This window comes from Entelurus aequoreus, linkage group LG02 (assembly GCF_033978785.1).
Source record: "Entelurus aequoreus isolate RoL-2023_Sb linkage group LG02, RoL_Eaeq_v1.1, whole genome shotgun sequence".
Classification (NCBI taxonomy): domain Eukaryota; kingdom Metazoa; phylum Chordata; class Actinopteri; order Syngnathiformes; family Syngnathidae; genus Entelurus; species Entelurus aequoreus.
Window position 1 is genome coordinate 88768194 of NC_084732.1, and position 22514 is coordinate 88790707.

Here is a 22514-nt window from a genome sequence, read left to right on the forward strand (position 1 = left end):
CTGACTCAGATCCATCCACATGAATGGGGTGAATTCTTCCATGGGTGTCATCCACTTCTGGAGATACTGCAGGCATGCACTGTAGAGACCCTGCACATCAGCATAGAACTGTTCACATTCTTGTCCATGCCCATCTGTGCGCTTCTGTGCCAGGAGTCCCTTAACTTTCAGGGACATGAAGTTGTTTCTCTGCCGTTCCTCAAGTGTTGTGTGGACTCCCTGCAAGATGTTACGCACTTCAACAATGGAATTATTTTCCTTTTCCATTTCTTTAATGGGTGAGTGGAACACACACATGAGTGAATGCATGTGCCAGAGGTAAATTTCACTGAATTCATTTTCAAAAAACCTCTTGATCATTACAGGTGTTTTTTCCTGTGACATAAAATATCCCTTTAATGCTGGAAACATCTGCAGCAGCCTCTCGATTCCAGGGAATAATGACAGCCATCGTGTCTTGCTGTGGGAACGGAGCTTTCTGTATTCAACATCTACAAAGTCACAGTACTCCTTCAAACTCTCAGTGCGCACAGTGTAAATGTGGAAGTACTGGTAGATTTTGAACATGATATTCTCAATTTCAATATCAAGTGTGTCTGCACCATGATGGACACAATTGTTCATTATGTGTGCTGGGCAACCCACACCGATCAGCGTCTTATTCTGGAGCAGCTTCTTCAAATTTGCATACACATTCTTCCCCCCTTCATCACGTCTGATTCCTCCGAAGTTTGTGTTGCAGTTGTCACCAGTAAATGCTATACATTTTTCTGACAAATTATTTTTTCTGTGTTTCAATCAACAAGTTTGCAATGGTGTCCGCTGTCTCATTAGGTGTGTCTTTGACCTCAAGCAATGTTGATTGTACACCACCTTTCTTCCAGTCAAAATACTGGATTATGATTGGGAATATTTTCACTGCACCATGGTTACTCCCATCTGTAGCGATGCCACAGTACTTTATTTCTTTGAGCGCCTCTAGCGCAATGTCGATGCTGTGGGGCGCTATAACACTGTTGACAATCGCCTCTGTTTTGGTGCGTGCACTTGAAAACTTTTTTGCCGTGTCTGAGTCTGGGAATGCTTTTTTCAGCAAAGCACTGGTGCAATCCATCGACCTGTAGCTGTTATGGTGTTTGACTGTGTGGAATGCTAAAACACCCTCTGCTGCGTTTACAACGTCTTCTCGTTTTCCAGGTCGCACAAAGTAGTCCGTCAATTTAGTAGACGAGCTCTCGCCCTGCACAGCTGTTTTGTGCTTTTTAGTGTCAATATGGGCTTGTAGATCTTTAGCCCCTTTATTTGCCAAAGATACGTACGTTCCTGCTTTGCACACGGTGCATTCTGCTTCCCATGTGTCACGGCCAGTACGAAAACATGAATACTTTTTTCGCAAATCCTCCGTGAAATTGCATTTACATTTCGGCATGTTTGTCTGTCTCTTGTCTGCCGGGAGGTTATCGGGAGAGGCGCTGAATACCGGGAGTCTTCCGCTAAAAACAGGAAGGTTGGCAAGTATGGTCTCTGAATTCACTCACTAGCTCTCTCGCTCTGTGTCTCTGCCCCTCCCTCACAAATGTTTCTGCGTGCGCACACCTTCAGTTTGTTTTGTTTAAGTTACCCTGTTGTAGTTGGACTAAGGGAGGTGACGGCTCAGACATCAGAGGGCAGTATATACAAAGATTTATTATGTAGGCAGCTCCTTCCTTACAGGCAAGTGTGCCGATTGCCGGTAAATTATTGCAGCTGGTGGCAGCTGCAGGGCGGAGACGCGCGTTCCTGGATGTGCGCCGCGGCCGTGGGCGTGTCCCGAGGTGCGTGACAAACCCTGGACGTACAATGAAAAGACACTCAACCCTAATTCAAAAAGCCGGACATTTGAGGCATTTAAAAAAAAAAACGCCCGGACACCCCGGACACGCCCTCAAAAGAGGACATGTCCGGGGAAAAGAGGACGTATGGTCAGCCTATTATAGCAATTTGCAAGTCTAAGGCCTCTTTTTTGCCTTTAACTTGGCATCTCGGATTTCAAGCTTTTGTTTTTGTTTAAAAGCAACAGCCTTGGCGAGTAATATAGATCTTTCTACCTCTACTTTGATGTGCACTGAAGAAGCACTGCTACCACTAGTATTATTACTTTACTAATTTATTTTTCATTAATACTGGCATCATATTTGTGTGGATTGTATCTGCTGTTGTTGTTTTTGCTGTTATTCTTTCTTGATGCGTTCCAGTTGTGCCAAACACTTAATATATCACAACATTTTAATAGAGTTATACAATAATGCAAAAAGAGAAGTATCAAACACTTCTCATTTGTAAAGTAAATCTGTACAGCAGATACGGACATCTAGATCAACAATATTATTTGCCCATGTGTCTGGACAGGACAGGGAAAATAAGATAACTGAATTGTCTCATGCCTATGTGATGCCGCTGTTAGCCTTGCTAACGTTTTGTTACATGAACCTGCAGCATTTTTGTCATGTCATTGTTTTGGGAGTTTGGGAGTGTTTTTGCATTTGCATTTGTTGTTTCTATCCTGCAGCATTTATGAGATTGCAGCCTTTTAATTTGCAGCATTTCCCCGTTGCCATAGGCGCCGATCCCGTGGGTGCGTCGGGCCTGAGCACCCATGTGGGATTGATGGCAACTTTCAGTCTTTGGAATAATTTTTTAAAACATCAATTTTGTTGTTGTTAGTTTTGTGGGATATTTGACAAGCACATTTTGGAAGAATATTTGCACCGCAATACCATAAACACGACACAACAAATTCCCAGAATTCCCTGCAGCACCAACTCTTCCGGGATGCTACAGTATAAAGAAATGCCATTGGTGGATCAACACCTAACATCCACTGTAATGATACCACGTACAATAGCTATCTAGTCGATACTACTATGATTACATCGATATTTTTTAACACAAAATCAATCCATCCATCCATTTACTACCGCTCCAGCGCCCCCCGTGACCCTGAAGGGAATAAGCGGTAGAAAATGGATGGATGGATGGATGGATTTGGTAGGATTTACAGCGCTAGGTCTGGCTGGTGTATGCATAGATGGACACACTGGACCTGCACTGTCACTTCATTAATGACTCACTGGGGCACCACCCATCGAGTAGTTTCTTTTTTTAAATGTTGATTTTTTTTTTTTAAAACATTGCACTTAACTTATATGCAGGCTAACAAAAAATATACTTTTACATTTTCAGTACTGTGAACTGATTAATTTAATAGGAAGAAAGTAGGAAACTATATTTAAGTAATTTAAGGTTGCTGAGCAAGATTACAAAAACAAAAAACATGGTAACAGTGACGACGTGCACGAACATAACTGCTGTAAAACAAGTTGGCAGTAGGGATGTGCGTATCGATCCTGTGGTATCGATATATCGATACTCACACGCTACTCATTTGGCATCACTTTTCTGAAAAAAGTATCGATATAAACCAAAAAACGGCGTGTGGGGGGTGCAAGCATCACTTTCAGATGTTTTTGATGACTTACTTAACTTACTATGTGCTGGGACACCCCTGTATACCTGGCAGAGTATAGAGCTGGCCCAGTCACGTCACAGGAGACAGCGAATGAGCGTCGTCAACGTGCAACACACACACAGCCAGCCGACAGCGATGCAGCCAGGCATATCCAGTGTTGTCCAATTGTTGACTTAAAACAGGCATTGTTTTTTTTTTTTTTAGTAATGTTTACTGAATATTTTTGTTTAAATGATTATCCTAAATTCAAATAATTTCCACACAGGGGAATTTACTGTTAGTTGAAAATTGCTTGAGTATTTAAAACAAGATAAGAAAGAGATACAATTTGGAGATTCTTCATCTTTGCATTAAAGTTTTATTTTTTTCCAAGAAAATCTTGAATATATGATTGAATGTGATTTTGGTTTTAATCTAGAACATGATTTCTTACATTTCAAAAACATTAGCCTATTTCATATTTCATTAATTGCTAATTATATCACAAACTTTAAAAAATAACTGCAGCTTCTTGCAATTCGGATTTGACTGTTAATTGGAAAGCCCTAATATTTAATTATTATTATATATAATATATAGTTATTATTATATATAATATTTAATTTATTTTTCATATTTATGTTATTTATTTTAATTTTACTTTTATTATATATTGACCATAACAAATGTGGTATAAATGGTCTGTATTTGTCTTGTGATTTGTCTTAAATAATAACAATAGTAATAATATTTTTGACTGACAAAAAAATTGCCAATAAGATATTATTGGTATCGGTATCGATGAAAATGCAAGAAAAAGTATCGATATCGTATCGAATCCTAAAACTGTGGTATCGCCCAGCCCTAGTTGGCAGGAAGGGACGTTTTATCTGCGCATGCGTGTACCGATCAGGTCTACCGGCTAGTTTTGTAAATGTATCGATGTATATATTACAGTAATTAAACTGTTTTCAGTTTATGCGTGGACATGGATATTTTCATTATACGTGGACAAATAACTTTTATTAAACGTTAAAGAAACATTTTCGTTTGGTATGTAAACGACTCTGTAAGGAAGCAGTAAAACAACAACTTCCGGTGGCATCTGTTGCTGTAAAGATGGCGGACACGTGTGGTCAAGTCATTTTGGGATCCGGGCTTACTGTCCTTTCCCATCCTTTGATGTACATTAAAGTATTGGTTCAGGTAAGATATTTTGGATTTAATGTGGTTATCAAACTGTCGTCACAATAGTCCGGGACTGATAGAAAGAATGCTGCTTATTAGTTAGCTCGCTTTTCACTTAAAAGTAAAATTGATCAAATAAACGTTTTTTATATAGTGTCATCCACCAGATAGTAGATGAAGTGTAAACATACAATCCGTGTTTTCATTACACTAGGATTTTGTCTAGTGCTCAACATATTAACGCTTTAATAATATCAACTTCCGTATGACCTTCTCTTAGCTTACAACTCAGTTGAGGGTACAAATCGGGCGGGTTTATCCATTTGATTTGCAGTATCGTATTTAAAAGAACGTTGATATATAGCTGTAAGTCAAGGTGTTATTCATTTTGTGAGCTGTGTTATCAAAAGTGTGTAATGTCTTGGGTCCGTCGTATGTGTTTACACAATGGACTTCTACAAAATCGCATCAAATTTGATAAAAGGACAAGTACTACGGTATAAAGTACGACTTTTTCGTACGCGTCTCCGACTATTTTATACAGCATTGTCAAAACTAACCAGACACAGCAAGCTAGTGATGAGTCGTTAACCAACGATTTAGCAGTACAGCAGGCTCTACGAATTGAGAGTATTCGCTTTTAGTTTGGTGCCTTTTTTTTAGGTTAAAGCTGCTGAAAAGGACGGATCTTTGTAAAGAGCTTTGCCAAAAGAAACGGCTCCCTTAAAAGAAAAAACGTTCCTATCACTACAGCCAACATGTCTCTCTTATCTTATCTTGCTTTCATTTTGTTTGGAACTAGCAAAGGGTTCCAATGTGCATTACCACCACCTACTTGGAGTCGAGTGCAACGGTTAAGAACGCAGCTGGTTAGAGGTTATATGTATTGATGAGTTGATTTACAAAATATTAAAAACATACTTAAATGCTTCTAAAATGTTCTCAATAATTGTAATTGACATTTTTAATGATACAAATACATTTAATTGAATATCACAAACATTGTCATACACTCGTGGTTATTAAGAATACAATTCATATAGCAAAATATTGTATTTTCTTTTAGCTAATGTCAATAATGTTCTTCGTTGTTTGCAAAAATGTGGTTTCATATTTGGGTAAATATACTGACAATTATGTGTAATTAATTTATTAGAAATGTAACTTATTCTGAGACTTTAAAAAGCAAGTAAGATGCCTAAATGTGATGTCATTATTGTGGTTGTTTATAGGTGGGACACGAGCCACTCCCTCCTACCCTGGGGCGGAATTTATTTGGCAGACAAGTCTACCAGTTACCTGGACTGTTTGCTTATGGTAAGCGTAACTCTTGCAAGGATAAATTAAAGTAAAATATACATTTGGAGTAAACTCACATCACGTCAGCAGCTAGTTCCATGACCTCGTTTACACTGCACACAAATTCAGATTTTTGGCCCTCAAGTGACACAGATCAGATATGTTTTGCAAGTCAAAATGCTCCGAAGTGCTTCAAAGCTGATCTTTTTCTGATTTGGGCCACAACAGGATGTAGTCCAAATCCGTTTGGAATCTGATCTTTTTAAATGTGACTGGCAAATGGCAATGCGACCTGATTGCGACTTTTAATGCGTGCGCATTTACAGTCGTGCTCAAAAGTTACACTTGTAAAGAACATAATGTCATGGCTGTCTTGAGTTTCCAATAATTTCTACAACTCTTTATTTTTTTGTGATAGAGTGATTTGAGCACATACTTGTTTGTCACAAAAAATATTGATGAAGTTTGGTTCTTTTAGGAATTTATTATGGGTCTACTGAAAATGTGACCAAATCTGCTGGGTCAAAAGTATGCATACATCAATGTTAATATTTGGTTACATGTCCCTTGGCAAGTTTCACTGCAATAAGGCACTTTTGGTAGCCACACAAAACAGGCCCAGAGCAAAATACTACCACCACCATGCTTGACAGTAGGATTGGTGTTCCTGGGATTAAAGGCCTCACCTTTTCTCCTCCAAACATATTGCTGGGTATTGTGGCCAAACAGCTCAATTTTTGTTTCATCTGACATTACATGGACAAAGACAAGACCTTCTGGAGGAAAGTTCTGTGGTCAGATGAAACAAAAATTGAGCTGTTTGGCCACCATACCCAGCAATATGTTTGGATGTTTGGGTATTGTACACATAGCGTGCGCGATATACATGTACATATATTGGTCAGATGTGTCATGTGACTAAGCTACTGTTTCCCGAACGTTTTCTTTAAATTGTCTTTGAACTATAATTATACATGTTTGTATTCTGTAATCCGCATACATAACTTTCCACTCAAACCATATCTACATTGTTGTTGCCTTTGCATCTTTTTATGTTCATTGTGTTTATTTCACATTTCAGCCAAACACATCATCAAGATTGATGGAAAAGTTGGTCTCTTCAAGGGGCTAGGGCCAAGGCTTTGTGCTGGGACCCTTGGCACTGTTGTGCACAGTAAAATAGTACAGGTATGTTTTGATAGACAAGAAGTATTGAAAATCTAATCACACCTAATCAACAATAAATGTATACAGTAGTACCATAGATTATAATAGATTCTACAACATTCAGCAATACATATAATTAACTATCACCGATACGTTATTACTTTATGTATATCAAGGGATAAATTATGAGGTGTACATTTTAGTCAAAACGTTCAGACAGCTATGTATATGTATACACCAGAAGTTAACTTAATTCAAACATGTCAAAGTTATGTTATGAATTAAAAGTGTTACAATTATAAAAAATAAATGATAAATGGGTTATACTTGTATAGCGCTTTTCTACCTTCAAGGTACTCAAAGCGCTTTGACAGTATTTCCACATTCACCCATTCACACACTGATGGCGGGAGCTGCCATGCAAGGCGCTAACCAGCAGCCATCAGGAGCAAGGGTGAAGTGTCTTGGCCAAGGACACAACGGACGTGACTAGGATGGTAGAAGGTGGGGATTGAACCCCAGTAACCAGCAACCTTCCGATTGCTGGCACGGCCACTCTACCAACTTCGCCATGCCGTCCACAATGCAAATTGTTCGTGTTTCTGTGACGGATTTTGTGTAAGTGTACGCACACTTTGTGCATGTACAGTACATCCAGAAAGTATTCACAGCGCTTTGCTTTTTTCAACTTTTATGTTACATACAGCCTTATTCCAAAATAGAATAAATTCATTTTTGTCCTCAAAATTCTATACACAACACAATACCCCATAATGAAAATGTGTTAAGTTTTTGTTTTTTTAGATATTTTTGAAATAAAAAAAAATCGCTAAGAAATTACATGTACTGTCTTTGCGCAATTCTTCGTGGTGCACCTTTGGCAGCAATTACATCCTCAAGTCTTTTTGAGTATGATGCCACAAGCTTGGCGCACCTATCGTTTGGGCATTTTCGCCCATTCCTCTTTGCGGCCCCTCTCAAGCTCTATCAGGTTGGATGGGAAGCGTCGGTGCACAGCCGTTTTCAGTTTCCTACAAAGATGTTGAATCGGATTCAAGTCTCTGGCGAGTCCACTAGGGTATTTACAGAGTTGTCCTGAAGCCATTCTGTTGATATCTTTCTGGTTGTGGGCTTAGGGCCGATGTCCCTCTAAAACATTACCGTCGCCCCAGTTTGAGTTCAATCGCCCCCTGGAGCAGGTTTTCATCCAGGATTTCTCTGTATTTCTCTGCATTCATCTTTTCCCTCTATCCTGACTAGTCTACGGGTGCGTCCCACTGAAAAATATCCCCACAGCATAATGCTGCCACCACAATACTTCACTGTAAGGATGGTATTTGCCTGGTGATGAGAGGTGTCCTGTTTCCTCCAAACATGACATCTGGTATTCATGCCAAAGACTTATATCTTTGTCTCATCGGACCAGATAATTTTGTTTCTTGTTGTCTAAGAGTCTTTCAGGTGCATTTTGGCAAACTTTTACGAAGGAATGGCTTCCGTCTGGCCACCCTACCATACAAGCCTGATTGGTGGTTGAGTTGGTTATTCTTCTGTAAGGTTCTCCTGTCTCCACAGAGGAATGCTGTAGCTCTGACAGAGTGACTTTCGGGTTCTTTGTCACCTCTCTGACTTGACGGTAGGCTTCCTAGAGCCAGCCAGCTCTAGGAAGAGTCCTGGTGGTTCCAAACTTTTCCATTTACGAATGATCGAGGCCACTGCTCATTGGGACCTGCAGGGCAGCAGATATTTGCCTTTACCCCTCCCCAGATTGGTGCCTTGAGACAATCCTGTCTGTTGTCTACAGACAATTCCTTCAACTTCATTTTTGGTTTGTGCTCTGTCATGCATTGTCAACTGTGGGACTTTATATATAGACCGGTGCGTGCCTTTCCAAATCATGTCCAACCAACTGAATTGACCACAGGTGGACTTCAGTTATAGGACTGTCTCAGAAAATTAGAATATTGTGATAAAGTCCTTTATTTTCTGTAATGCAACTAAAAACATGAACTTGTCATACAGTCTGGATTCATTACACATCAACTGAAATATTGCAAGCCTTTTGTCATTTTAATATTGCTGATTATGGCATACAGCTTAAGAAAACTCAAATATCCTATTTCAAAATTGTCATGTTCTGTAGTTTGGATTATGTTTTGTTATTTTCTGGTTGTTTAGACTCTTAGTTCATGTTTACGCTCCCTTGTTTGGTCACCATGGTTACCCATTAGTTTCACCTGTTGCACATTTGGACTCACGCACCTGTCACTAATCATGTCTGTATTATTTAAGCTTGCAGTTACCAGGCTGTCGGCCTGGCGACATTACTTCTGACAACCATGCTATCGGATGTTACTTCTGATACTCATGCCTGTTCCATAGATTATGCTTCATGCCATGCCACGTAAGTTTTTGTTCATTTCATGTCCATAGTTTTGCTCAAGTGCTAGTTTTGTTTCATAGTCAAGTTTGTATCTCCGCCTTGTGCGCGCCTTTTGTTTATTCCTTTGTTAGTGTTAAAATAAATCATGTCCTTACCTTCACGCCATGTCCAGTCCAGTCGTTTTGCACCCAGGGAAAGCATTCCACGCATTAATTTGTGTCGCCATTGTCCATGTCGTGACAAAAATATTAGAATATCATGAAAAAGTATACTAGCAGGCTATTTAAAGGCCTACTGAGATGAATTTTTTTTATTTAAACGGGGATAGCAGATCCATTCTATGTGTCATACTTGATCATTTTGCGATATTGCCATATTTTTGCTGAAGGGATTTAGTAGAGAACATCGACGATAAAGTTGCAACTTTTGGTCGCTGATAAAAAAAGCCTTGCCTGTACCGGAAGTAGCGTGACGTCAACAGTTGAAAGGCTCCTCACATTTTCCTATTGTTTTCAATGCAGCTAGAGCGATTCGGACCGAAAAAGCGACGATTACCCCATTAATTTGAGCGAGGATGAAAGATTCGTGGATGAGGAACGTTAGAGTGAAGGACTAGAATGCAGTGCAAGACATATCTTTTTTCGCTCTGACCGTAACTTAGGTACAAGCTGGCTCATTGGATGCCACACTCTCTCCTTTCTCTATTGTGGATCACGGATTTGTATTTTAAACCACCTCGGATACTATATCCTCTTGAAAATGAGAGTCGAGGACGCGAAATGGACATTCACAGTGACTTTTATCTCCACGACAATACATCGGCGAAGCTCTTTAGCTATTGAGCTAACGTGATAACATCGGGCTCAAATGCAGATAGAAACAAAATAAATAAATCCCTGACTGGAGGGATAGACAGAGGATCAACAATAGTATTAAACCATGGACATGTAACTACACGGTTAATGCTTTCCAGCCTGGCGAAGGTTAAAAATGTTGTTGTTAACGACGCCATTGAAGCTAACTTAGCAACCGGACCTCACAGAGCTATGCTAAAAACATTAGCTATCCACCTACGCCAGCCAGCCCTCATCTGCTCATCAACACCCGTGCTCACCTGCGTTCCAGCGATCGACGGTGCAACGAAGGACTTCACCCGATCACAGATGCGGTCGGCGAGACGGAGGAAGTTAAGGTGAGTTCGGCGGCTAGCGCGTCTGCTAGCCATCTCTGTCTTCCTGGTTGTGTTGCTGTAGCCCGCCGCTAATACACCGATCCCACCTACAACTTTCTTCTTTGCAGTCTCCATTGTTCATTAAACAAATTGCAAAAGATTCACCAACACAGATGCCCAGAATACTGTGGAATTTTGAGATGAAAACAGAGTTTTTTGTATAGGATTTTATGTGTCAACATACTTCCCGTTTCAACGATTGACGTCACGCGCATACGTCATCATACATAGACATTTTCAACCGGAAGTTTAGCGGGAAATTTAAAATTGCACTTTATAAGTTAACCCGGCCGTATTGGCATGTGTTGCAATGTTAAGATTTCATCATTGATATATAAACTATCAGACTGCGTGGTCGGTAGTAGTGGATTTCAGTAGGCCTTTAACTAATCACTTGAATCGTCTAATTAACTCGAAACACCTGCAAGGGTTTCCCTGAGCCTTTATAAACACTCAGCTTGGTTCAGTAAAATAAATCACAAGTATGGGGAAGACTGCTGACCTGACTGCTGTCCAGAGGACCATCATTGACACCCTCCATTAGGAGGGTAAGACACAAAAAGAAATGTATAAAACAGCAAGCTGTTCACAGAGTGCAGTTTCAAAGCACATTAACAAAAAGTCTGTTGGAAGGAGGAAATGTGGCAGGAAACGCTGCACAACCAAGAGAGAGGACCGCCGCCTCAACAGCATTGTGAAGAAGAGCCGCTTCCAGAATTTGAGGGAGCTTCAAAGACAGTGGACTGAAGCTGGAGTCCAGGTATCAAAATTCACTTTTCACAGACGTGTCCGGGAAATGGGCTACAATAGCCGTATTCCCATGGTCAAGCCACAACGGAAGAAGCGTCTGACTTGGGCTATGGAAAAGAAGCACTGGACAGTTGCAGAGTGGTCCAGAGTCCTGTTTTCAGACGAAAGCAAGTTTTGTATTTCATTTGGAAGTCAAGGCGCTAGAGTCTGGAGGAAGGCTGGAGAGGAGCAAAATCCAAGTTGCTTGAAATCCAGTGTGAAGTTCCACAGTCAGCAATGGTTTGGGGAGCCATGTCAGCTGCTGGTGTTGGTCCACTGTGTTTCATCATGTCCAGAGTCAATGCAGTTGTGTACCAAGAGATTTTAGAGCACTACATGCTCCCATCTGTTGAAAAGCTCTATGGAGATGATGATTTCATTTTCCAGCATGATCTGGCACCTGCCCACAGTGCCAAAACCACCAGTAACTGGTGTACTGACCATGGCATTACTGTCCTCGATTGGCTTGCCAACTCCACTGACCTGAACCCCATAGAGAATTTGTGGGGTGTTGTGAAGAAGAAGCTGAAAGACACCAGACCCAATAATGCAAATGAACTAAAGGCCGCTATTGAAGCATAATGGGCATCCATAACACCTCAGCAATGCCACAGGCTGATTGCCTCCGTGCCACGCTGCATTGATGCAGTAATCCGTGCAAAAGGATTCCCAACCAAGTACTGAGTGCATTAATTGACATTTTCAAATGTTTGATTTTGTTTTGCTGTTATAAATCTTTTTTTTTTACTTGGGCTGAGGAAATATTAAAACAATTTGAGATAGGATTTTTGAGTTGTATGCCATAATCAGCAATATTAAAATAATAAAAGGCTTGCAATATTTCAGTTGATGTGTAATGAATCCAGAATGTATGACATTTTCATGTTTTTAGTGGCATTACAGAAAATAAAGGACTTCATCACAATATTAAAATTTTCTGAGACAGTCCTGTAAACTGTAGGAACATCTCAAGAATGATCATTTGAAACAGGATGTCCCTGAACTTATCTTTGAGCTTCATAGCAAAGGCTGTAAATACCTATGTACATGTGATTTCTTAGTTTTTCATTTTTAATACATCTGCAAAAATTTCTTGAGTCCTGAAAATTTAAATTCAAACCGTTGAGGCTGGGCGGAGATATCTGTAAAATAATCTTGCCTTCCCTGTTACTTCCTTCAAACGATCCATTTGAAATTTGCCCATTTGTAAAAAAAATAAAAAAAATTCTAGTGTGACCTCAGTGGATAGCTTCACAAAAGGTAGTTATACTACCATTTGTGAAGCTATCCACTGAGGTCACACTATAATTTTTTTGGATAACCAAAGAGCTTCACGCGAGTTTGCTACTGTAATCAGTGTGATGCTGTAGTCAATAAGCTCTTTATTTTTCTCTATGCTCTTGTTGTAGGGCAGACTGTCTCTTACATGCAAATGCATCCTCTTCCCTTGCCATTTTTAATACAAAGTAGCTTTTAGTTCGAACATATAGACTCGATATGGGAGCGCTAAAAACTACAAAATGGTTAAAGACGCAGTCTAAGTGGAGGTCCGTAAATAACTGCGCATCCTAAAGAGAGGTTCAGAAAGCGGCTTGAAGACGGTATGTAAAAAAGTGAAAGTTAAAGTACCACTGATCGTCACACACACACTAGGTGTGGTAAAATTAACCTCTGCATTTGACCCATCCCCTTGTTCCACCCCCTGGGAGGTGGGGAGCAGTGAGCAGCAGCGGTGGCCGCGCTCTGGAATCATTTCAGTGATTTAACCTCCAATTCCAACCCTTGATGCTGAGTGCCAAGCAGGGAGGTGATGGTCCCATAATCTATACAAAATCTTGACCAAATAAACACCATTACATCGTATATAAACCACAAGGAAGTGTTCTAAATTCAGAAAAATTATAAAATCACCCCTTTAACACACTCCTTTCCAACTGGCTGGGAGTTAGATTTGTCCAAATAAGAATGTCCACCTTTCTGTGACATCAACTGCAACAGCAATGAAGCCTTTTCAACACAACTCAAATATTCATTCAAACAGCATAGCATGTTTTATTCAAATATGTGTTTTTTCCTTTTCCTACAGAAATGTCATGAACATGGGACACTTGAGGTAAGAGTTGATGCTCAGTCCTTTTTCTATTTTGGATAAATAAGATACAAAGAGACACATTTCCTGAGCGATGTGTCTGAATTTAATTTGCATAACTGGCAATGAAGCATGTGCGTTTAATTTTTATAGACGTGGGGTGTTCCGAAAAACATTACATAATAACAGCGTTACTAACATTAGTTTTTCTAGTAACGAGTAATCTGATTACTTTTATGTACTTTAGAACTGATACATTTGATGTAACGTGGCACGCTACTTTTGATGCGGACAAGACAACATTAGAATCCCAGCATGTTTACTTCATGAAGTAGCTTTTTACTAATGCAGGCGGCAGCTATCACACACGGTGCTTGCGCTACTACTACTACAACGGGAATGATGAACATACAAGAAAGTGACAATCATAAACATTATTAATAATAATCATCTTACTATACTCTGTAGAGCTGCGAATCTTTGGGTGTCCCACGATTCGATTCAATATCAATTCTTGGGGCCACGATTCGATTCAATTTTGATTTTTTTTTTTCAATTCAACACGATTCTCGATTCAAAAACGATTTTTTCCCGATTCAAAACGATTCTCTATTCATTCAATACATTGGATTTCAGCAAGATCTACCCCAGTCTGCTGACATGCAAGCAGAGTAGTAGATGTCTGTAAAAAGCTTTTATAATTGTAAAGGACAATGTTTTATCAACTGATTGCAATAATGTAAATTTGTTTTAACTATTAAATGAACCAAAAATATGACTTATTTTATCTTTGTGAAAATATTGGTCACAGTGTGTTGTCAAGCTTATGAGATGCGATGCAAGTGTAAGCCACTGTGACACTTGTTAATTTTGTTTATTTTTATAAATGTCTAATGATAATGTCAATGAGGGATTTTTAATCACTGCTATGTTGAAATTGTAACTAATATTGATACTGTTTTGATAATATTCATTTTTGTTTCACTACTTTTGGTTTGTTCTGTGTCGTGTTTGTGTCTCCTCTCAATTGCTCTGTTTATTGCAGTTCTGAGTGTTGCTGGGTCGATTGGCCTGCAATCCAATTTGGTTTTGGAATTGGATTGCATTGTTATGGTATTGCTGTGTATTGTTTTGTTGGATTGATTAATTTAAAAAAAATAATAATTAAATAAATAAATTTAACAGAAAAAATAGATTTTTTAAAAATGAAAATCGATTCTGAATTGCACAACGTGAGAATCGCGATTCGAATTCGAATCGATTTTTTCCCACACCCCTAATGCTCAGTGTCAGCCATTGACGCATGTTCAATCGCTTTATTATCAGTGAAAATATTCCACAGGTGCTGTAGTTAATAATTGCCTTCCAATCCGCAGACCACTAAGCTAAAACAGCCAATGAGCGCGCCCTCGCTAACTCCATGCTTCACTTGGCAACAGGCACCGCCTTTGAAAAACACACACTCATGCACTCCTCTCTCATGAAACACCTCTAAACTGCATACATCAGCTATATGAAAATTTAAAAAAGTAACACATTATTATTTACTTTCCATAGTAATTAACTAGATCTATTTAGAAAAAACAATTATAATTCAATTACTTTTTTGTTAACGAGTAACTGTAATTAATTACTTTTTGAAAGTCATCTTCCTAACACTGGCTGTGGGAGACAAAAGTGAGCAAAAATCTGAAATGCAAAACAAATATGTTTAGAAATACCAAGGAACTTCATATTTATTTATGTCCAGGGTTGCACTTTACACATCTCTTTGTGAAGTTTGCACGTTGTCCCTGTGCGTATGTAAGTTTTCTATGGTACTGCGACTTCCTCTCACATTCCTAAAGTATGCATGTTAGGTTGAAGACTATACATTGTCAATAGTTATGAATGTGAGGGTCTATATGGGCCTTGCGATTGGCTGGTAACCAGTTGAGTGTGTACCCCGCCTCTCACCCAAAGTCAACTGGGATTGGCTCCAGCTAGCCCACAACTCTAATGAGAATTTAGCAGTATAAAAAATTGGATTGAGTTGCATTCATTTCTGGCCAAGATACTGTGTGGATGACAAGAGTACAACATTTCCCCACTGTCCTTTTTTCCATTTTAATAACGCGTCGGACAGTTCTGTGTGTGTTCCCATTTTAGTAGTTGTGCCAATAATTATTCTAAAACAGATGAATATGTTTTGCCATAACCACAGGATGCTCCTTTTGACATGTTTAACAGGCTTCGTACTGCATCAGTTAGGCTTAAATACCTTGTTGCCAGCTAAAACATAATCAACCCTTGCTTAGTGAGCGTTAAAAAGATGTTTATGTGCACACCTTTTTGCACATGTATGTTTTCTGTGAGATTATTAGTGATTTCTACTTTGATAATTTCAGCATACATGATAGTCCAGCTTTGGAAACTTGAACCCACTGAATGCCAATTATGTCGAGTGGTGCTAGCCCTGAGCTATAAGCCCTTGTTGCACTTTAAGATTTGTTGGAAATGTAAAGTGCTTTATATATAAAATGTATTGATATTATTTTGTGATGTGTTTCACGATGTGCAGGCTGACATCTACTGATGTTGATTTGGTAAACAATGAAACGACATCATGTGAAATAAACATTTTATCTGGTTCCAATTGTATTGTGTTGAAATACTATGGGAGTTTTTGCAGTGGTATTCTGTGAGACCAAGGAGGGGTTTTTTTTATAGTTTTTTACTAGAGTTTTAGAACATTATTTTTACTGAACCTGTACTGTCTACTATTGGGCATAGTGGGGTATGTTTTTTATGAATGTTGAGGGTGCTGTAAATTCTTAGAGTGGTATGTATTTGCTGTGGGTATTAAAAATTCATAATGATCTTGTTTTTTCTTGCTTTCGTCCAATGTTTTGAGTCTTGAGAAGATGTTTCTTTTCTTCTGTAGGGTCTTTTTTAATATTTCATATGTGCTGTTATCTTTTAGCATTGTTTACGTTTGTTTTTCATAGGCATCCGTGTCCATTATTACTGTAGTTATTCCTTTTGTCTGCTGGTATGATGGTGAAGGTTTCGTCTTTTTTCAGTGTAATGATACCTAGTCTTTCCCTTTGTGAGAGTTTTGCTGTTTTTAATATCCCTGCCACTGCGTTGCGTAGCTCCGCCCTCTGCCCCTGCTTGGTTATTTTGTGACACGCCAATTCTGTAGCTAAAATGAAATCTTCTTTTGGCACCTTGTTTCGCGTGATGGCAAAGTTAAAGCCGTGTCCGAGTACATTCTTTTTTGTTTTAGTGAGTGAGTGTACGTGTGGGTCTTCTTTTTTCTTTTTCTGTCGATAAGCTTTTTTAATTCATTCATCCGGCGTCCTTTAGTTACTGTGAATTATTGTTCTTAGATGAGTTTCAGATGTGTTTCCATTAACTTTTGTGTATCGTGTTCTGTTGGGAAGTTTTGCTTGAAGTTTGCTTGGTGATCGTGTCTATTTTGTTCGCTGTCATACGTATCCTTTCCTTCATTAGTTAATTTCAAAGTTATGTTAATGATTTTTTCTGCATTCTTGGTTTTCATGGGGTTTTTTTATGTTGAGGCTTTTTGGCGTAACCTCCTCGTCTCTGCATCGGAGGTTAAAGAGTAGATGGTTTTGTAGAGTGCCCATGTTTTCTCAAGTCTCTCCAAGCGACGGAGGGGTCTAAAAAATGTGTATCCAAGTCTTTTTTTAAGTTGCTCAAAAAGGTTCATTATGTCTTCTCATCCATATACTTTTCAAATGCTCTTTTAGTCAGACAATATTTTCGATATACTGGATGTAATTTTTTACCTGACATGTTTCGACTGCCATCTGAGTCTTCATCAAAAGGGTCACCTGACCTCTGCGATTTGTTGCCTATCAGCTGTTCTTATAGGCGAAACCTAAGAAAACAGCTGATAGGCAACACGTCACAGTGGTCAGTATTTTCTACTGCTTGTCCCTTTTTAGGGTCGCGGGGGGCTGGAGCCTATCCAAGCTGCATTTGGGCGCAGCGCATATAAAAATTGCATTCAGTTTACCTATATTGTCTGACTAAAATAACAAGTATATGAATTAGAAAACATAATGAACCTTTTTGAGCAACAATATCCTTCAACTCCATCACAGAATGAAGAGCAAAAGCATATCTTGTAAATGCATTTACAAGAGTTAGGGTGGGTAAAAATACAGTGCATTCGAAAAGTATGCACATTGCTTCAAGTTTTATAAAACATTTTATGCCACAACTTTATTTTAAAATGGGGGGGGGGGATCTGCACCCTATATTGTCAACATGAAAATATTTTTCTCACAATATTTGCAAATCTATTCAAATAAATAAATGATGAAATTGCATGTACAGGAACTAAAAAGGTGTTGTTTTTTTCTTTTTGCGGGTGGTGGCATTTGTGGGACACCAGCAGAAGATTGGTGATGGCTCCGTACAACATGTTGTTAATGAGGTAAGACACATACAGCTTTGTTACAGGAACACTTCCAATATCTTCTTTATGGAACTAACATCTTCATTTTTTCCTTTAATTGCTCGATAGTTAAAAACATTTATTATGCCATCTTATTGAATATACTTTTGTTTTCCTTTTTTAGTCAAGATTTAGCAATAGTTGATCCAATTTTTACCTTATTTACGTTAATCACATTTCCGTTTTGTCTTGTTTTTGTACCCTGTATTCTACCTCCACAGACAACCAAAGAGATGATAGCTCGTTCCTGTGCCACCATAGTTACACATCCTTTTCATGGTATGGTAATGTGACAATTTTTCAATGAATGACAATGACATTTTGTTGCATTCTGAAAACAGGTGCAAAGAGTACTGAAATATTATTGTCAAATACAAGTGCTTGTGGTCCTCAAGTTATGAAAGCTTGCCGTTCTTACGGTGGGAATGAATGTTGGGATATATTGTCTGAACTTAATGCCTAAGTCAGTCACACTGTATACATAACACTTAGAATACATTGCCCATGAAGATTAAATACAAAACAATAAAAAAGAAGACAGAAAAACAGAATTTTATTCTTGCGATTGTTAAAAGGGTGTTGCAAGGGAGGGAGAGACCGGAAGTCTCAATAATGAGACAATTGCACTGCTGAGTTATCAATGTCAATTTCATAGGCGCAGATCCTTTACCATGTTAAAAGGTACCATCATTGTCCTTAATGATGGTCGTGACTTTCGAACAGAGTAGGCAACCAGTGTTTTTTTCTACACTCAATTTCACTTTTTCTTTGTCTTTTTTTCTTTATTTTACACACTCCCATCAGAAGAGTCTGCTTTGCGCTTGGGAGATGTCATGAAGGAAAAAATGTTCACAAAAAAAAAGTCATGTCCTTCCTCAGTGTTGCAACACGACTACATATTCTTCAGCTGCATGCACCAAGTGCATTCTCTTTGTCTTTTAGTACAGTATTAATCATATATTGGCATATATTCATTACCCAGAAATGTTATAACACCAAATGGCATTAAATTCACCTGTAATCATTTTACTCAAGTGTGTCCTGGGTAAGAAGTATTAAAGGAAGTCAAAGTACAGGTCTAAAAATGTATTATTGTAAAAAAAAAACATTGGTTTTAAATGTCCTTAGAGTCAATCAATCTATCGTGAGTTCAATCCCGGCCTCGGGATCTTTCTGTGTGGAGTTTGCATGTTCTCCCCGTGACTGCGTGGGTTTCCTCCGGGTACTCCGGCTTCCTCCCACATCCATACTCCGGCTTCCTCCCACATCCAAAGACATGCACCTGGGGATAGGTTGATTGGCAACACTAAATTGGCCCTAGTGTGTGAATGTGAGTGTGAATGTTGTCTGTCTATCTGTATTGGCCCTGCGATGAGGTGGCGACTTGTCCAGGGTGTACCCCGCCTTCCGCCCGATTGTAGCTGAGATAGGCTTCAGCGCCCCCCGCGACCCCGAAGGGAATAAGCGGTAGAAAATGGATGGATGGATAGAGAAAAGTTCATGTTTAGGGCTGTTCCACATTTTTACTTGGAAAAAAATGTTTTCTTCAATTGTGCAACACCTTTCAAGCGTTTTTTGTCATCATCACAAGGTGATTGTTTATTCATGTTTTTCTACTCTAGCAACTGAGATTTAGGGTGTAGTGAGGTATAATACTTTGAAGAATACGACAAAAAATACAAAACCTAAAAATGACTTGAAATGCAAATAAATGAACACAGAAAACACTCCTTTACAGTAATGCAAGTGGAATGTAATGTATTACTTTCACTTCAAAATAAAACATCTGGATTGGAACATTTTAGAGCCTGATTTACAAAGGATTGGCGTGTACTAAATCATGTGTAAACTTCATGGCACACGCAAAGCTGATCTACTAAACGCGTGCAAAATTATTGTCTGTTAAATGAGCAGAATAAGGTGTATAATCTATTTTGCGTCTGTCTTCATTATTCAAAAAGCAAAATATATGCTGATCATCAAAACGCCTACAATACTGGGAGGAGAAAATAAAAATATTACATTTTGCACGCGTAATGTGATTTATCAACACTCATCACTGTTTTGTGATCAGAAGGACATGCAAACTATCACAGTAACGCATACAGCTGCAGGATCAGTGCTTGCGCTCCGCAGACAGACGATGGACAGACGAGAATCCTCTGTGTGCGTGTCAACATTTTTATCAACACTCATCACTGTTTTGTGATCAGAAGGACATGCAAACTATCACAGTAACGCATACAGCTGCAGGATCAGTGCTTGCGCTCCGCAGACAGACGATGGACAGACGAGAATCCTCTGTGTGCGTGTCAACATTTTGGGCTGACAGAAATAAAAAATATTAGACATACCATCTATTCAGCAATTTCGTTTTATAATGTTATTGCTGCGGCATGACTTCTGGGGCTAATTAAAATTAATTGAATTGATGCGTTTTGGTGTCTGCTGGTGTTTTTTTAATAATGTCATTCTTATTTTGTATGTGTTTTTCTCCTAAATGAAAATGCATGTTGTCCATGAGGCATTTTCTTGTGTTTAAGTCATTGCAGACGCACAAATTCCCTTGTAAAGCCATCCACAGCCTTGCGCACAGAATTAAGTGTCACTGTGGACGTTAATCACATGTATTGTCTGATTGCGATTCAGAAAAGGTGTTACAGATTATAGATGTAGCCTGCTGGTTCAACACATTGCACACAGCTAGGAGCATGATAACATAAATGTGCAGAAATTGATCGTCTCCATGGTAAAAGCACCATATGCATGCAAAATCCTCATTTAAACAAGGCAGTCTCCACCACTTTTCGATTGCACACGCAGTGTTAGTAGATCACACGCAACCCACCCACTCATAGTACACACTATTTAATTTTTTGCACACGCTGTTTAGCATGTGGTATTTGGATCTTAGTAACTCAGGCTCTGAGATTGGTGAAAGTGTTCTGTGTGATTACAATGTTAAGTTTGTTTTTTTTGTCTTTCAGTGATCACATTGCGATGTATGGTGCAGTTTATTGGAAGAGAGATCAAATACAGGTTGCTTTCACCAACATAATATTTTAAGCAAAACTCTGAGACTGCAGAATTCTGAACACATTTGTCATTGTTTTTAGCGGAGTCCTAGATTCCATCACCACCATCTACAGAGAAGAGGGAATTCTGGGCTTCTTCACGTATGTGTATTTTTTAAATATATTGTTATTGCCCGCAATCATTAATGATAATGTGATCATCTGTCAACTTTGTTCAAATAAAGTTTAGGCTAGAAATTGTATCTGAATGCTGAGACATGCAAAGGAAAAACTATATGTGTGTATGTTCGACGGGAAGCATTGGACTTGTGTACACGTGCAATGAGATGTTGAGTAAAGGCGATGATTCGTTGAGACACCAAGAGTAGAGAGCTGCTGTTAGCTGATTTGTTTGAGAACAAATAAGGGAGAGTGTGCATTGTTGCAGGATATGATGATGTGTATGTAGACGTAGTATGTATGGAGTGTAGTATGTATGGCACTGCCCGCCATGTATGGGAACAGCCTTAATAGGTTTACGTCAACCGCAAGCAAGCGACATCGTGCTCTCCACGAACACATGTTGTTACTTTTTCGCCGGTTTGTTTCCTGTGTGGAGGTTGCAGTGTACTCTACACCGGTTCGCTCTTCATCCTGTAAAACATTTTGCAGTGTATGCATGACAAGTCCCTTCAAAAAAATGTTTACCCCATGGACTGCAAATGCTGTGATATGGTCAGCTTGTAATACATTATTTCTTCCAAATTGTTCAGAGTGCATACAGTACAGCCTGCTTCAGCAAACGCCTTCGCATCTGGTTTCAGATCAACATTTGTGATATAAATTACTGTTTTAACGCAGCAGCTGCAATAACACTCCCCTTCTCATTAGTATCGTTCTTTGCAACGATGACGCCACGCACCCAACCCTGACAGAGCTAAAAAAAAAAGCAGGTGTTCAAAGTGCAGCCCTGGATTTATGGGAACATGACACATGGGAAAAATTTACAAAATAACTGCATAATGGGGAAAAATAGAGCAAAGGCATACAGTTGTGGTCAAAAGTTTACATACACTTGTAAAGAACATAATGTCATGGCTGTCTTGAGTTTCCAATAAGTTCTACAACTTTAATTTTTTTCTGATAGAGTGATTAGCACATACTTGTTAGTCACAAAAAACATTCATAAAGTTTGGTTCTTTTATGAATTTATTATGGGTCTACTGAAAATGTGACCAAATCTGCTTTGTCAAAAGTATACATACAGTAATGTTAATATTTGATTACATGCAATAACGTGCTTTTGGTAGCCATCTACAAGCTTCTGGCAATCTTCTGGTTGAATTTTTGACAACTCCTCTTGACTAAATTGGTGTAGTTCAGCTAAATTTGTTGGTTT

General features: G+C 38.9%; 1 protein-coding gene across 3 annotated transcripts in view; it reads left to right on the forward strand.

Annotated features, from left to right (window-relative positions):
* The first annotated feature begins 4450 nt into the window (after positions 1 to 4450).
* The window catches only part of LOC133640405 (mitochondrial carrier homolog 2-like), a 28564-nt gene continuing 10500 nt past the window's right edge, over positions 4451 to 22514 (forward strand). Inside the window, exons 1-8 of one of the 3 annotated variants that reach the window (XM_062033800.1) lie at positions 4451 to 4693; positions 5908 to 5992; positions 7056 to 7162; positions 13631 to 13656; positions 18014 to 18080; positions 18323 to 18380; positions 21089 to 21140; positions 21218 to 21277. In XM_062033800.1, coding sequence (XP_061889784.1) covers positions 4607 to 4693; positions 5908 to 5992; positions 7056 to 7162; positions 13631 to 13656; positions 18014 to 18080; positions 18323 to 18380; positions 21089 to 21140; positions 21218 to 21277 — 542 coding nt within the window. In that variant the 5' untranslated portion in view covers positions 4451 to 4606. Of the gene's footprint in view, positions 4694 to 5907; positions 5993 to 7055; positions 7163 to 13630; positions 13658 to 18013; positions 18081 to 18322; positions 18381 to 21088; positions 21141 to 21217; positions 21278 to 22514 lie in introns of all 3 variants that reach the window. The other 2 variants (XM_062033808.1, XM_062033816.1) reach the window with 2 other exon arrangements.